The sequence below is a fragment of the Myotis nattereri genome (assembly GCF_964212035.1).
Source record: "Myotis nattereri genome assembly, chromosome: 2".
Taxonomy (NCBI): Eukaryota; Metazoa; Chordata; class Mammalia; order Chiroptera; family Vespertilionidae; genus Myotis; species Myotis nattereri.
In genome coordinates this window covers 40,997,150-41,013,966 of record NC_138076.1, presented here as the reverse complement: position 1 = coordinate 41,013,966, position 16,817 = coordinate 40,997,150, and the positions used below count along the sequence as shown (strand labels likewise).

General features: G+C 51.1%; 1 protein-coding gene across 2 annotated transcripts in view; it reads left to right on the top strand.

The window, feature by feature from the left end:
• The window catches only part of FARP1 (FERM, ARH/RhoGEF and pleckstrin domain protein 1), a 235,301-nt gene that overhangs the window by 211,811 nt on the left and 6,673 nt on the right, over window positions 1-16,817 (top strand). For both annotated transcript variants that reach the window (XM_081082502.1, XM_081082501.1), the window contains exons 16-23: window positions 589-670; window positions 6,109-6,346; window positions 9,853-9,983; window positions 13,337-13,405; window positions 13,629-13,718; window positions 14,368-14,450; window positions 14,527-14,639; window positions 15,141-15,307. In XM_081082502.1, coding sequence (XP_080938628.1) covers window positions 589-670; window positions 6,109-6,346; window positions 9,853-9,983; window positions 13,337-13,405; window positions 13,629-13,718; window positions 14,368-14,450; window positions 14,527-14,639; window positions 15,141-15,307 — 973 coding nt within the window. The remainder of the gene's footprint in view (window positions 1-588; window positions 671-6,108; window positions 6,347-9,852; window positions 9,984-13,336; window positions 13,406-13,628; window positions 13,719-14,367; window positions 14,451-14,526; window positions 14,640-15,140; window positions 15,308-16,817) is intronic.

The window sequence follows — 16,817 nt, the reverse complement described above, 5'->3', positions numbered from 1 at the left end:
CCTCCCTGCCTCTGTACCTGGGACCCTCACCTTCCCTTCTTCTGGATCATTTTTCCATTCTCACCTCCATGCATGGGTCGCCTGCACGTTCTCATTTATGCTTTTCTCTTCCCAGGGGCTTTTCACACAGTTCCGTGCATGCTTCATGCTAAGGGCTCTTGGGAGCAGGAGCCTTGATTTTTGAGCCTAAGTCTTGCTTCTTACAAATCTGTTAGTCCCCATTGTGGGGTGGACTTCGTTTCTTGAGCTTGTTATCACAGCGATCTCTGTGCTGGTCCCAGTGACACTAACACGTGTGGATGGCGGGGAAGAAAATGTAAAATGAGACCAAATTAAAACGGTCGGAAAATGGTCTGCCCTGTCTCTTTCAAAGTGCAAATGGAATTCACTGTCTGCAGAATGACTGGGGTCATTGCACAGCTTCCTGCCCACGCTGATGCTGAGGCACCCAGAGCAGGAAGAGGTAGAAATAGGCAATTGGGAAGGAAGACCTCAATTTTGATATGTTGCGACCTAGGGCTTGGACGTTTTCCAGTTATGTTTTCAGTGCTCACCCTTTGGTTTCCAATCTCTTGTCTCTGCCTCCAGGGAAGGCCGCTCAAACGCCCACATCCGAGGAGATTACCAAAGAATCGGGGACGTCATGCTGAAGAACGTTCAGGCCATGAAGGTGAGCTGCTTTGGGGGCCGGGCAGAGCACATTCCCCAGCGAAAATACACTGGGGCTGCGGAGTCAGCCCTCCGTAAGCCTTTCCATGAACACGCGGTGCCTGGTGTGACCGACCGCGCCTACCACAAAGTGGGGTAAACTCTCCTAGCCTTTCTGGATCATTTCGTTTTGGAGCATAACAGAAAATCCAGTCACTTTGGGGGAAGAAGCACTTTCGTACAAAAGCTCTGTGTTATAACCAAGACAAAGGTATTTTTAGCAAGCAGGTCCTTCAAAGCTGTGTAGCCCTGGCCGACGTGGTGCAGTGTCGTTCTGTACAGTGAGAGTTCAGGTTCAGTCCCCAGTCAGAGCACATGTGGGAGGCAATGAATGGTTGTTTCTCTCTCTCTCTCTCTCTCTCTCTTCTCACTTCATCTCTCTCTAAAAAACAGTAAAAATTATCTCTTTTAAAAAGGCAAGAATTTTTAAAAATTGTGTAAACAAAGCTTTGATTGACTGAACATTTCATTTTTTGTCAATTGTTTTGGCCTTGTAAGTTGACAAAAATACTGGTCTCAAAGCTGTGCAGCAATTCCAGTCAAATCTGTGACTTTAAACAGTCAGTGTACAAGGCAGATATATCTGTACCATCCAGCGGTATCCACAGTGATGCAGGAGAGTGAACACTTGCCCGAAGAAGTCAGTGCATATTGAGTCAATATTCTGCCTCGTTTTTGAAATCAGCCCAATCTCTTATGTCTGAAACTTTCATTTTTGCGTGTCCATTTTAACCCATGAATAATTCCTTTAACATAGAATATTTTAATTCACACAATTTATCTTTTGAATACAAATACGTCTACGTTCGCATTTTAAAGCAACTGTCCTGTATCGTGGCTGCCCAGAGCCTGTCTAATAACCTTAACTAAGAACTGCCCAGAGCAAGCTGCTAACTCCCAGGAGAAGGCAGGTTGCTCATACTTTCACCATTTCCGTCTGTCCAACCATTCGTCTGTCCATCTATCCATCCAACCGGTACTAGCTGAGGAGCTACTATATGTAAGGCACTCATGGAATAAAAGTTACTGTATTAATTCCCCCCAAAATCTGGCTAAATTATTTATAGTTCAGTGTTTTCCCTTCAGAATTATCTAATCTCATGTGATAGGATGAGGGAGGGTATGTGGGGGAGGGGATGCATGGCACAGAAAAGATAGGATCTAAAGATTCTCAGGAGATTTCCTGTTTCCCTTAAAGATCAAGATATGTACTTGCCCTTTGCTGGTTGGGCTTATTGGTTAAGATGTTGGCCCATGGAATGAAAGGTCATGGGTTTGATTCGAGCCAAGGGTACGCACTTCGCTTGCAGGCTTGATCCCCAACCCTAGTTGGGGCACGTGCAACAGGCAACCAATCAGTGTGTCTCACACACTGATGTTTCTCTCTGTCTCTCCCTCTCCCATTCTCTGTAAAACCAACGGGAAAAATGTCCTCAGGTGAGGATTAACAGCAACAAAAAAGATGATTTAACAGACCCTGAGGTATAGCTTTCTTTTTCAAGGGGTTCGAAAAGCCACACTCCTCTCTTTAGGCAATATCAGAGAGAGGCCATGGAAGTGATCGGGATTGCAAAAGTCCATGCAAAAAAAAAAAGTATCTAGGGTGTTCTATAACTATGGTATTGTTAATGTCACAAGTGAGGTTGCCGTACAAAACTCAGATGTAGTAGTAACAGACATCTTTCCACTCCCCATGGTGGCTTTTAAAAATTTAATATGTATTATATAATAACTATAATATATAATAATTCTATACTCTCACCATCATCGCGCACGCGCGCGCGCTAACACACACAGCCTCCCCTTTTACTAGCACATCTTGTGGGGCAAACTTGTTACAACTGATGAACCAATATTGACACGTTATTATTAATTAAATCCATAGTTTACGTTAGGATTCACTCTTTGTGTCGTACATTCCATGGATTTTGCCGAGTACATAATGTCACGTACCCCCCGTGACAGTGTCATACAGGCGTTTCACGGCCTACAAGTCCTCTGTGCCCACCCCCCCACCCCCGTTCACCCCTCACCTCTCCATCCCTGGCACCACCCACCTTTCACTGTCTGCAGAGTTTGGTCTTTTCCAGAATGTCATAGAGCTGAAATCACTGCACAGCCTTTTCAGGCTGCTTGTGTCGCTCATTAAAAATACCCCGTTTGTTCTCTTCTGTGACGTGCTTTTGTTGCTGTTGTACCTCCCAATTATTTTCTTGTAGGAAGCCTCTTCTCCCAGGTTCTGCACTTTGCCTCGGCCCCGTTGGGACTTTCGCCTTTTCTCACAGTGTGTTCCCTTCATCTGAGATTATAAGCCCACGCTTACTCCCTTCACGGAGGCTTAGACTCCACCGTGGGCCTCTGGGGACAGCAGTGGAGACCGGCCGTTCATTCCACAGCCCTCGGGGACCATCCCCAGAGCACCCCTGTTCACCAGCTCTCCTTGTGGTCCCCCTCCGGCAGCTGCTGGCTTCCCGGAGAGCTGACATTCAATAGACATCCACCCTCCTCTCCATTCACGTAGCACCTAAGACCTAAAAATAGACCTGATTTCCACTCATAGCAGTTCTTTCTCCTCAGTCTGGTGAGTTAGCATTTTTGCATTTAGTCAGCTTCCTCCGCTGTGCTGGCATTTTCCTTATTGTGCCGATGCCATGAGGTTTATAGCACAGAGCTCTGTGCAAGCAAAACAAAAATAGATGGAGAGGCTCAGAGAGCCACTCGCAGACTTTTGGAGGAATTGGGGTTTTTAAAAATGATTGTGGTTGTTATTGTTGGTTGTAAGGAATTTTTATGACGTGTGGAAAGGAGCAGCAGAAGATGCCAAAGCCCAGGGTAGCACTATTGTCCCCAGTGTTAAGGTGATCTCCTGCTTGCACTGTCTTTCCGGCCCATTCCAACCTATGTGTTTATCTGCAGCCATAGAGGCTCAGCAGGGATGCGGCCCTTACCTCCGGCTGTTCCCAGACCCTCTGCACAGGACTGAGGGAGCTGGTGGGGCTCCAGTCCCCACCCGAAAGCCAGGAAACATCTGCCCATGTGCACAAAGGCACTTCAGCACAAAGAAAGGAGGTCCTCCTCGCCTTTCACCTCGACCTTCGCCCATCACCCAGGCTGGGCTGTGTATCTCCCCGGGCCTCCACCTCCTGGCCCGTCTCCTTCTTAAACTCCTGCCACATTCTCCTTCCTGGCTCTTTTTTCTTTCCCGGATGACTCGCCCAGCTTCCTCATGAGTCTCCTCGCCTCCCACTGAGCCTTTATGCCAGCATTTATGTGACAGCCAGACTGACGGGGCTCACACCCTCCTGTCTCTCTGCGGTTGGGAGGATACAGTCCAAACCCTAAACCTGGTGAGGAAGCCCTCACACTCTAGCCCTGGACAGCCTTTCCAGACCCCTTCTCACCGTTCTCCCGATTCTACTCAGCGTTCCAGTGACCGTGCGCTCACCTCTTCACGCACTCAACCCTTGCAGGACTCCTGCCTCAGCTGCTGCATGCATTGGTCCGTTTGTCCAGTAATGCGTGCAGGCCACAGACATTTACTGAGGCCTACTGTGTATATCAGGCCTTGAGGATGTGGCGACATGACATACACTCTCTCAAAGTCAAACAGGACTGCCCATGTGATAGCATTGCATTGGACTACATGCATGCACACACACGCACACATATACGTGCACCTGCACACACACGTGAGGGCATGTGTAACTAACTGGTGGAATCCAAATAAACCCTGAGGGTTGTACCAGTGTCAGTTTCCTGGTTGCACTATTGTGCTACTGTTATGCAAGGTGTTACATTCGGAAGGCCAGATGAAGGTCTAGAGCAGTGATGGCGAACCTATGACACGCGTGTCAGAGGTGACACGTGAACTCATTTTTTTGGTTGATTTTTCTTTGTTAAATGGCATTTAAATATATAAAATAAATATCAAAAATATAAGTGTTTTACTATGGTTGCAAATATCAAAAAATTTCTATATGTGACACGCCACCAGAGTTAAGTTAGGGTTTTTCAAAATGCTGACACGCCGAGCTCAAAAGGTTCGCCATCACTGGTCTATAGGATTCCCCTGTGCATTTCTTTGCAACTTCCTCTGAATCCATATTTTTTAAGAAGTCACAAAATAATCTGTACAGGGGAGGCTAGTGATAAGGGCTTAGATCAGTGGTTCTCAACCTTCTGGCCCTTTAAATACAGTTCCTCATGTTGTGACCCAACCATAAAATTATTTTCGTTGCTACTTCATCACTGTAATGTTGCTACTGTTATGAATCGTAATATAAATATCTGATATGCAGGATGGTCTTAGGCGACCCCTGTGAAAGGGTCGTTCGACCGCCAAAGGGGTCGCGACCCACAGGTTGAGAACCGCTGGCTTAGATATACAAACAGCATTAAGTACAGGAGGATAGCCAAGTCGTTCAGGGTGAGGCGGGCCGGGGGTGGGGGTACGTCATATGCAGAGGCTCTGGGCCATCAAATGCAGGCTGCTCAGTGGGCGGTGCAGGCTGCACGGTGGGCAGCCCAGGGTGAGTAGCAAGAGATGACGATGGAGGGTGGGAGGGACTGCATCCTGAGAGCACTGCGCACCTGCTGCAGACTCGGGGGTTGTCCCAAGATGGTGGGAGCTCTTGTGTCCAAGCAGGAGGTGATGTGCTCAGTTTAATGTAAGAAGTTCGCGCTGGTGGCTGATGTGTGATAAGGTGGAGGAGTGAGGAGTGGTGGCAGAGATTCCAGTGGAGACACCAGTACAGTGGTGGGCGGCGCAGGCCTGAAACCATGGGGATGAAGACAGGCATAGGTTTGATGCTCTGAGGAGGTAGAACTGGTAGGACTTGGTGAAGGATTGAAAAAATGAGGGAATCCAGAATGGTCTCCAGTGTTTTCTGTCCTGAGCAACTGGCTCAGACCCCAGAGGAGCAGGGAGCATGCCTAACCCTCCTCGCTCCCTGGAACTCGCAGAGCAGGTGGCTGCGGCACGGACTCACTCGCTGCATGGGCAGCCGGGGGAGTCCGTCAGGAATGCGTATTTGTCACTGTGTGACGTGCACTGAGTGGCCGGGTCTGTCTGTCATCCTGTGGCCTGTGGAGGGAAGCCACAGGCCCCTGAAGGAGCTCAGTTTTGCCCGTCTGATTTTTAAAGGAACATGTACACTTCTAATGTGTCTCCTATTGCATAAACCCTATCTATGTTAAACTGCTCAATGCTTTAATAGAGCTTTCTATTTCGTCCCAAGAACTTAGTATAATGAAATAAACCATGAAATTTGAAACCTGTGAGATTTAATGGAATGAAGGACAGCAGAGGTGATCCTCATTTCTGAAGGCCAGTGGGCGGGCCGCGTGCACATGCAGTTCCGCTGAGCAGGGCCCCTCCCCACTTGTCTTTCGGCCCGACAGCCACTGGCTGCGCACCTGTGGAAGCACGGCGAGGCTCTGGAGGCGCTGGAGACCGGCATCCGGAGCTCCCGGCGGCTGGAGAACTTGTGCAGAGACTTCGAGCTGCAGAAGGTGTGCTACCTGCCGCTCAACACCTTCCTCCTGCGCCCGCTGCACCGGCTCATGCACTACAAGCAGGTCCTGGAGCGGCTGTGCAAGGACAACCCGCCCAACGAGGCCGACTTCAGGGACTGCCGAGGTGAGCAGGGCAGGCACCGCCCGACCCGCCCTGCAGGGGGCGCTCCTCGGGGCAGAGCTCTGTGGCTGTGTCCCAGGTTTTCCTAGTCCCACGGGGCAGGCACCACTTTCTAGTACCTGGTCAAATATTACCTGTTACCTCTTTCCATAAAGAAAGTGAGGGTCGCTAAGAACTCTCTCTTCCTTCCTTTTTGGACGTGTTTCCTCCCTTGATCCTGGGTGGTTTGGTGCGGAGAACCCTGAGGCACTACACTGGAAGTCAGCCCCCTTGGGGAACCCCTCCCCTCCTTACACAGTTCAAACGCATCACTCGCTCCTTGGACTGGCCACGGAAAATGGCTTGTAATAAATAGTGCTCATTGCTGCTGGGCATTTGTCATGTGCCAGTGACTTCACCAAGCATTTCACCCAAGGCAAGGTGAGTTCATTTTACATAGGGGATGGGGAGGCTGCTGAGACCAGAGAGGTCAAGGAACCTGCCCAGAGTCACAGAGCTGGAAAGTAACCCACTTTCTTGACCATCCTACCCTACTGTCCCTCGCTCAGCTCCTGGGCCAGGTGCTGTGCCAGGGATCTTACTATGTTAACACCTTTACTCCTTTAGCAACCCCATGAAATAAGTGCTGCCATCCCATTTTATAGATAAGAGGACCAAGGCTCAGAGGAGGTAAGGGCCTTGTCACTCAGTTAGTAAAGGTCAGAGCTGGTATTCCAGACCATGCTCTCTTCCCGGGCCACGCATCGCCTTTTTGAACCTAGGTCATTTGTCTCATGTGATATGTGGTCTGTTAATGCCTGAACCATCAGCCCCTCAAGGGCCAGGGCCCTGAGATCTGATGCTGTGCCCCCTCTACTCCCCAGCTGGGCTGGTGGCTGTTGACAATTACACGAATTTGCTCACCCTCTAGTATGTCAAGCCTGTATCTCTCACCTAAAATATTATAAAAATACCTCCCATCTCTCAAGTCACCTGTATCCTCATTTTCTAAGTGCATCTCTTCTTTGCATAGAAACGGGGTGATACTCAGTTCTCTCAGGCCACCGACCCATCTCCTGCAGCAGATACGCACTGGGCACCTGCTGAGTACTCGGTATATTAGAAAGAGGAGCGGGTGTGGGCCCTACTCATGGAACGCACTCGCGGGACAGAGGGGGGACCTGGGCAGTGGCTGACCTGAGAGAGGGAAGTGGCCGGTGCCGTAGGTCGGGTGGCTTCTGGCCCGGCCTTCCAGGCTCAGTGGGGGCTGGCTGAGGGAAGGGTAGCTAAGCTTAGGGCTAGCGTATAAGTGGGAGTTTCTTGAATGAGGGCAGAGTGTGCAGCAGAGAGTTGGGAACTGCACGTACAGAGGTCCAAAGGGGACAGAGACTATGGAACATTCCAGATAGGAGAAGTTCTGTGTGGACTGCAGAGGGAGAGCAGCAGAAATGAGGCTGGGAAAGTAAGCAGAGACCAGATCCCGTGGGGTCTCATAAACCCTAGCAGACCTCAACCTAAGAGTAAAGGGAAGACGGGAAGGGTTTTAAGGAGGGGAATGGTGATAGGGGGCTTGTTCTAGAAAATTCACTGTTGGTATCTAGAATTTATAGAAGATGCTACAAATTAGTTTTTAAAAGGTCATCCCAAAAGGAGATTTAGCAAAAGAGTGAAGACACTGGCAATTCACAGAAGGGGAACAGACATGGCTTGTGACGTGGTTTTGCTTTGCTGTTAACTGTCAGTCTTTAAGACAAACCGTGGTGCCTCATGCCTTGGCATGTTCTGTTCCTCTGCCTGGAGTCCCTGCTCCCCCCTCCTTGTCCCTCCCTGCACAGTGCTCCTCCTTTAAGCCTCAGTGCCTGCCTGGCCGTGAGCCTGCATGGCCTTCTCCGCCCTCCTGCCTCGTTCTGTCGTGTCAGCACCGGACGACCCAAAGCCACTGTGGCCCTGAGCTCTCAGAGCTGTGCAGCTGTCTCACCCAGGAGGGCGGGAGACGTCTTTCGTCTTTCGTTTCCCATGTGCTATCCTTGGCTGACTCGCCCAGATTGCATTGTACTAAACAGCCCCCAGCGAGAAAAGTCTGTCTTCGACAATTCAGTGGAAAGAGCATTTGTTATGTAGCTTCATTCATATGGTGGCATCACAGTAAAACGGCTGGGGAATTCACACTATACCTCAACATACAGTTCCTGGATGTCGGGGATGGGGAGTGCCCAGAGCTGTTCCCAGGACGCCGCACCATGCGCCCCGCGGGACCAGGTGCCGGCTCCTTCCTCTCAGAGGCCTGCACCCCGCCCCACTGAGCATTTGGTGCCCATAATTGTTCATTGGGCTAAATGGGCTGGTAATGTCTGAAGATTGAGCAAGCCTTGGGGTCTGTCACTGTGGCTTACACAGCATTCTGTGATTAGCTAGGAAGCATTTAATTGGCATCCCCAGGGAGAAGGCAGGAAAACGGAATGCTCCCCTTGCAACGTTGAAGTGCTTCATTTTCTGATGCCTGAAGTTCAGTTGGCAAGTATTTCTCGCTTTCTTGACAAAAATACGTGAATGCTCAGCGGCAGTGGCTTTGCATGCCACCCACACGCGTGCTAATAGCGCATCAGCCCCTTGTACCTGTTGGATGCCTGCCCGTGTCGGGGAGATGTGCCCATATTGCAAAATAAAGTTTCGTTTTGCAGTTGTTCTTGGCCACCATCTTGGTAAACGGTATGACTCCTGCAGAAGGTAATCCTGGGGGTGCTGGAATGAATGTTCATTACTCAGAAGTTGCACTATCAATAGACTCTCTCCCAGAAAGATCCCTCTTTTGCCCAGGTTGTCCTGTGGCCTCTGTTCTCTGTTCTTTCCAGAGAAGGGGGTAAAAAATTGCTGCCCTGGGGACAGAATTCTAGGCACCCTGTCCCCCTGCAGCTTCCCCTCTGGCCAACAAGCAGTTCTCACTGGAGGGCAGCTGTACTCCATGCAGCGATGAAGGGGTCAATTACATTTTCACACGGCTTTTGGGAAGCTCAGGCAAAGCAAATCAATACAAAGTAAAGCAAAGCACTCGCTGTTTATTTGTGAGACAGCGGTGTTTTCCCTAGAACAGTGGTTCTCAGCCTTCCCAGTGCCGCGACCCTTTAATACAGCGCCTCATGTTGTGGTGACCCCCAACCATAAAATTAGTTTCGTTGCTACTTCATAACTGTAATTTTGCTACTGTTATGAATCATAATGTAAATATCTGAAATGCAGGATGTATTTTCATTGTTACAAATTGAACATAATTAAAGCACAGTGATTAATCACAAAAACAATATGTAATTATATATGTGTTTTCCGATGGTCTTAGGCGACCCCTGCGAAAGGGTCGTTTGACCCCCAAAGGGGTCTCGACCCACAGGTTGAGAACCGCTGCCCTAGAAGGACAGCATCCAAGATAGCTCAGCCACGGCGGGATATCATTGCCCTGCAGAGTTGAGCTTAAAGACGTTGGAGGGGAAACCCTCGTCTGCCACTAATGCTGCATGTCTGTGTTTCTTCATTAGCGGCGCTGGCGGAGATCACGGAGATGGTGGCCCAGCTCCACGGTACGATGATCAAGATGGAGAACTTCCAGAAGCTGCACGAACTCAAGAAAGACTTGATTGGCGTCGACAATCTTGTGATTCCAGGAAGGGTAAGCAGCTGCACCCTCTCATGCATTGGAGGCCAAGCCAGTAAAGCGGCACTTAAGTGACTTACATTTGCACGGTTTGAATACAGACACTCCAAGTTAAAATGTCGTCCTTCTGAAGTGGCTTCCTTCCGCCCGGGGATAATTGGGGGGAAAACCTTGAATATCACATTTGGAAATTTCGTGTTAGAAGGAGATAAAAGCAAGCCTTTATGAAGTAGATGCAGTATTCTGCTTTTTCTCCTTATTGGTTGATGTATTAATTTCCTTTTTTTCCCCTGCCATGTTCTAAGATGATTTGAGATAGCTTATTTTGTATATTAAAATGTAGGTATGTGAAAATGGAAGATAAAAATTTTTAATTGGGTAAAATAGTGCTAGCAAAGGCAGAGGAAAAGCTAGTGCGTGAAATCATGCTGTTAATTCCCATGTAAGTATGGAAACTATTTTTAAAAGATACACTTTTCTGTACATAATGTAATTTTAACTAGGAATTAAAATGACATTTGAGCCACAGCCTGATTCAGGGAGAGCTGAGCTTCACTTGCGCGGTGGCCTCGCCGAGCAGCCCTGCATGAGATGCAGGCTGTGCACGGTGAAGCAGCCTCGCTGCACAGACACGCTTCCTCCAGACCCTTGGGAATGTTCAGGATACAGCACGGCCCGCCTTTTCCCACTTCTCTTCCCAAGAATCCAAACTATTCGCCAGGTGGTACATCTCACCAACTCCATGAGCTCTTTCTCCTACAGCTCCCCGACTTTGAACTCTCCATCACCCAGGCTCAGAAGGGAATTTTAGCCTCTGCATAGCGGCCTTTACCTTCACACAAGTTTCCATTACGCCCGGGGCTCGCATTCGCATCTGACAGGCAGCTGCCCTGGAGACTTTAAGCCCGTGCAGCTTAGGGAAGATGCGGGTTCATCTCTGTGTACCGTGGAACCTCGGTTCTCGAGCTTAATTCCTTTCAGACAAATAGCTGTTCGAGAAGCTATTTGTTTGAAAACCCAATCATTTTTCTCCATTAAAAATAATGTAAGTTGAATTCATTCATTCCAGACCCCCAAATGATTCCGTTTTAACCTTTCTTATATAAAGTACATGTCCACTGTACTGTTTAATCTATAAACAAACATCTCTTTTCTTACATGTATCGAACCAGCCCCTACTGGCCTTAAACGAATCACTTTCAGCACTCCTTCCGGGGTTATCTTTCAGGAGATCAGATGTAGCATCTTCGCTTTTTCACACGTCACTGCCCCTGAAATGCTGTCACTGGTCACTGCTTTCCCTTTATCCACATCAACCATTTTCTACCTCTCCAATTGCCTGTAATCGTCATTTTGTGAGCACGTTCACACCCTTAGCGACATCAGCATTCTTGATAGCCTTTTTACATTTTAAAATTGTATTAATCATCCATTTCAACAGCAAAAAAAATAAAAAACATAAAAACCAATGGCAATAAATGTGAGGTGGAAACAAGAGTGACAGCAGCACGCTAGGGTCCCTGTTCTCATTCTCTGATGCCCTTCAGGGTTGAATGTGGTCCCCGAGACACCATTTCCTCACATCATGTTGTTTATGTCCACCCTATGGCCCTGCAAGTATTTATTCTGTTACTTTGTTGAGCCCCAAAACTAGTCAGTGAGATTACTAGCAGACATAGCCTTTGATTCATGTATCATAAAGGACCAAAGAGTTGTTAGGTTGTGCAGAAGTCTATGGGAGCACAATGAGTTGGCTGAGTCCCTATTCCTGGCTCAGATGATGCTGGGAACACAGAAATATCTCATGGCAGGTGTTGCAGGAATCTTGTTATGTGACACACTACTCCAATAACTAGTGGCTGAAAACAGCTTTGTAGTCTGTGCCATGGTTTGGTGAATCAGAAGTTGGTCAGTGCTCGGCCAGGTGACTTTTCTGCTCTATGCGGCATTGACAGAGGTCCCATGGACATAGGGCTGGTCTGGAGGGTCCAAGGCTGACACCTGGCAGGGATGGCTGGAGGCTGGACTCAGCTGGGTCTGCACGGAGAGCCATGAGGGGTTTCATGAGCCTGGATCCAGGGTAGTCTTACTGATCATGTGCGCCTCAGGGCTCCAAGAGCAGCTGCTCCCAAGGACATGGTAGAGGCTACGTGTAGTTTTATGGTCTAGTCTCAGGTCACGTGGCATCACTTCCATACTGTATTGGTCAAATCAGTCACCATCCCACCCACATCCAAGGGAAGGGGACAGAGACAAGAACTTGCAGCTACGTTTTAAAAGCAGAGCTATGGAAACCAGTTTATCGGTTCCTCAATAGGTTAACAGAATTCCCATGTGACCCAGCAATTCCACGCCTGGGCATATACCCAGAAGAATTGAGAACAGGTATTCAGACAAAAACTTGAACAGAATTGTCCGTGGCAGCACTATTCTCGGTAGCCAAAAGGGGAAGCCACCACAATGTCCCATCGACAGGTGAATGGATAAACAAAATGTGGTCTGTCCGTACAATGAAATGTTCAGCCACAGAGCATTTGTGGAAGGAGTGAAGCTCTGATCCACACTATGTGAGGAAAGTGTGGCCACATATTATAAATTCAATTTATATGAACTATCCAGACTAGGCAAATCCAGAGAGTTATAAAAACAAAAAAACCCCAGTGGTGGCTGCCTGGGAATTGTGTGCCTGAGGGAAGGGAAACGGGAGGCTTCTTACTGGGCACAGCATTCCCGTTGGGTGATGAAAAGGCAGGAGGCACACCTCGAATACACGAGTGGAAAATTTTATGTGTATTTTACTACGATTTTAAAATAATGAGTTGTGTGTGTTGGGGGGTGGGGGGATGCAGGGAGGGAGGTTAAGTGGCCCCACATGGTTCACACCCTCTCAGAGTTCAGTTCCGGAGGAAGAGTTCCTTAGATACGTTTGCCTCTTGCTCGGTTATCCTAGAACAGTTACTAGCTTCTGAGAACCAGAGTTTCAAGTCACGGGAAAGACTCCTCTGTTCATAGTGCTCTCCTGGGGCGTGTCTGTCTTCTGGACCCTTGCTGCCAGTTTGTAACTGGTCGGGTCCTTTTCCCTTTCCCGCAGCGGGGAGCCTGCAGGCCCCGGGGGACAAGTGCATAATTACAGGCCTGACTGTGAGCCAGCATCACACCACTGGACCTGAGTGCTGGTTTCCTCTCTGTTAGTGGAGCCCATGGTCCCTGCCAGCAGGTTCCTGGGAAGGAGACGGCGGAGCACAGCGTTCAGTACAGTTAATGTGATCGCTATGATTTTCAGCGTGAAAGGGACCATGGTGTGAGGAAGCCAGAGTCTCTGTGGACCCAGGTTTGCACGCTCCCAGCCAGGTCTGCTTTCTCCGCAGGAATTCATCCGCCTGGGAAGCCTCAGCAAGCTCTCCGGGAAGGGGCTGCAGCAGCGCATGTTTTTCCTGGTGAGTGGTGAGAGCTGCTGGTCCTCACTATGGTCCGTGGTCCACAGGGCCAGGCCTCTGCTGCCCATGGGGGGCACCTGGGAGGCAGGAGGAGCAGCTTGCGGCTCAGCTTGGAGTTGTTGAGATCAACGAATTGTCATGCAGTATTTTGAAAACACTTTCTGCACGCTCTGGTTTCAAATGGAGCCCATGCATCTCAGCTGCACTTGTCCTTGTCTTCTAGTTCAACGACGTCTTGCTGTACACAAGCCGGGGACTGACGATCTCGAATCAGTTTAAAGTGCACGGGCAGCTCCCGCTCTACGGCATGACCGTGAGTACCAGCCCAGTACAGAACCAGGCCTCGCCCTCTGGGCTGCCTGCAGTTTGTGTGCCTGGCCGAAGGCAGCCTGAGCCAGTGACGCTGATGTGGGGAAGGAAAAGGAGGGACTTGACAAGGAAGTGAGAGCACCTCAGGTGCCTCGGGAACCCTCACTGGTTCGGGCTCCCTGGAGAGGTGCTGCGAACTGGCTCCTCCTTTGCATATGGGGTTCGTGGGCATCCTGCTTCTGGAATTAAGAGGCAAGATGACATGGCCCTGTGGGGTGAACGTGCCTCCCACGGCGCTGTGCCTGGCCCCGGGGCCCTGAGACTATCCTCACCACCCACGTGGAGTCATGGAGCCCCAGATGTGCCAGTGGACAGGTGTTCGTATTCTGTGACCCTGGGTTGGCAGATGCAGCCAGGCCAGCCAGCACAGGATCGCTCCCTGGCACATGCCCACATTCTCCTCAGTGGTTGGCTGAAGGGCAGCGTCTGAGCTCTACCGGAAAATATCCAGTGCCTTTTGATCGTTCTTTTCCCTTTCTGGTTAATTTTATGACTTGTTTCTCCGGGCCATGGCCCTTTCCGTGAACATCTGAAAACGCACTGAGTGTCTTGCTTGCTCCTTGGTAGTAACATTCCGAACGCTCACCCCACAGATCGAGAAAAGTGAAGACGAGTGGGGCGTGCCCCACTGCCTCACCCTGCGGGGCCAGCGGCAGTCCATCATCGTGGCCGCCAGGTAACACGGGGCCCTCTTCCCTGTTGACCCTTCGACCTGCTGTGGTCTGAAAACCTGACGTCCGTCTCTTCTTCAGCTCCCGGTCCGAGATGGAGAAGTGGGTTGAGGACATACAGATGGCCATTGATTTGGCAGAGAAGAGCAGCGGCCCCACTCCCGAGTTCCTCGCCAGCAGCCCCCCTGACAACAGTAAGTGCGGGGAGGCCCACTGCCCCCAGGAATTAGCTGAGGGGCGGGCAGCGCGGGCTTACAGAGGGTGAGCAGCCCATGCACTTAAAGTCACCTTACCTCGTGGGCCTCAGATCCGTGGACTACATTCATACTTAAAGCTAAAAATCAAGGAAATTCCATTTCCTAAAAATATAAAAATCCTTAAAAGTGAGGGAGCAGAGCAGGGAAGGCACCTTTTCTGGGCCAGCATCGCTGCTTGTCATACAGAATGTGACCGACCAGGGAGAGGAAGCAGGCCATCCACATGCTGGGCAAGCAGCGGCCCCGTGCCCAGGTGTGCTGGGGCCCCCGGGGTGGGACCCTGACAGGCAGGTGGCTGCTGGTGTGACTTCCTGCTCAGTGGCTGCACTGGGGCCCCGGGACCACATCACTGAGTGCCCCCAGCCATCCGGGAGGGGTCAGGAAAGGGCCCCTCTGGCCAGCAGAGATCAGAAGCACTGCCTTTTGCCACATCCACAGAGTCCCCCGATGAGGCCACCGTGGCCGACCAGGAGTCCGAGGACGACCTCAGCGCCTCCCGCACCTCGCTGGAGCGCCAGGCCCCCCACCGCGGCAACACCATGGTGCACGTGTGCTGGCACCGCAACACCAGCGTCTCCATGGTGGACTTCAGCGTGGCCGTGGAGGTACCGGCCGTGACCCTGGGGTCGGGTGGGGAAGTGGGCATGGACAAGGATGACTCATCCTTTGAGCATTCGGCTCAACCTCTCAGGTGAACGCGACCACGGCTCTTGGCCTTCGTTCGTCCCCACAGCTTTTGTTCTCTGGCCATTTCTATCTCCCCAGTTTCTGGAAGGTGTGGTCACAATCTGGGGGGCCCCACCACCAAAGCTAACTCAGGACAATGCCCTGAGCCCCCCGGGGAGGCTGTGCCATGACCCTGGCTGGGGTCAGCCTTCTGACCCTTCTGCCTCCTTGCACCTGATTCAGGCATGTGGGTGGGGGGGGAGGGACTGTCGTGCATTTAGCCATGTGTCCGCGCCAGAGGCAGAGAAACGGCCCCAGTGCCGGCGATGGAGACCTCCCAGCGCCGAGGTTGCCATGTCCCAGATCAGCCACCCACATGCCTGAATCGGGTGCAAGGAGGCAGAAGGGTCAGAAGGCTGACCCCAGCCAGGGTCATGGCACAGCCTCCCCGGGGGGCTCAGGGCATTGTCCTGAGTTAGCTTTGGTGGTGGGGCCCCCCAGATTGTGACCACACCTTCCAGAAACCTCCAAACCCCATTCCCTAAGTACCCTCTAGTCCAGGCCCATAATCCCTACCCTTTCAGAAAACGCCACAGCCAGCAAGCTCTGAAACCGCCAAGCTCCCTTCTGGTCCCACTGGCAGCACAACCTGACCTGAGCGGTTGAGAAGCTTGGACCGTGTTTTGTGTGAATGGCCATGTTTCACCATACAACTGCTACGTCTGCTTCTGGGTGGCGCCCAGGCCCCGCTGCCGGGCTGCTATATGGTAGATGCACGGGATTATCTTTCTAAAAGCTGAGAGTTCTGAATTCCTGAGGAGCCTGGCCCAAACAGTGCCCCGTGAGAGACTGCCAGGAGCAGCAGCATGTTTGCTCCTTGAACTGACAGTATTGGGGACATGTCACACATTCCCTGGCGGACGGTGGTCTGCAAGGATTCTGAGGTTGTTTTCTGGAGGTGGCCTTCACAGCTCCGTGGAGCTGCTGATTTTGAGTTTGCCTGCTAGTGTCCTAAAACCCGCATCTGCTTTTGAAGACACCCTCAAGGGGACGCTGAGGCTCCCCGAGCCGCGCCTGGCTCCGGTGGGCTGCAGGAAACATCCCTCTCCACCCCGCGGGCAGCCCCTTCCCTCCCACAGGACTCGGTACTCAGCTTCTCCCTCCCGTCACACTGGGCCTGCCTGCAAAGCTTGCCGGCTGGCGATTTCTTCCAGGGAACAGGGCTCTTTCCAGCCAGGGGAGTGGGGAAGAACCCGGGACCGGCTGGTGGGAAAACACCTGATCAGACGCAGCCTAGTCCAGGGCAGCTGGTGGGAGTGCAGCGCGTGAGGGGGCTCGTCTCTGCCTGCTCCACACCATCCTCCGCGAGGTGAGGTGTAGTTAGGACTGTCAAGGTGGGACCTCTCGGCTCGAAACGTCGGTCATTCAACAATGTAGCAAATACCCAAG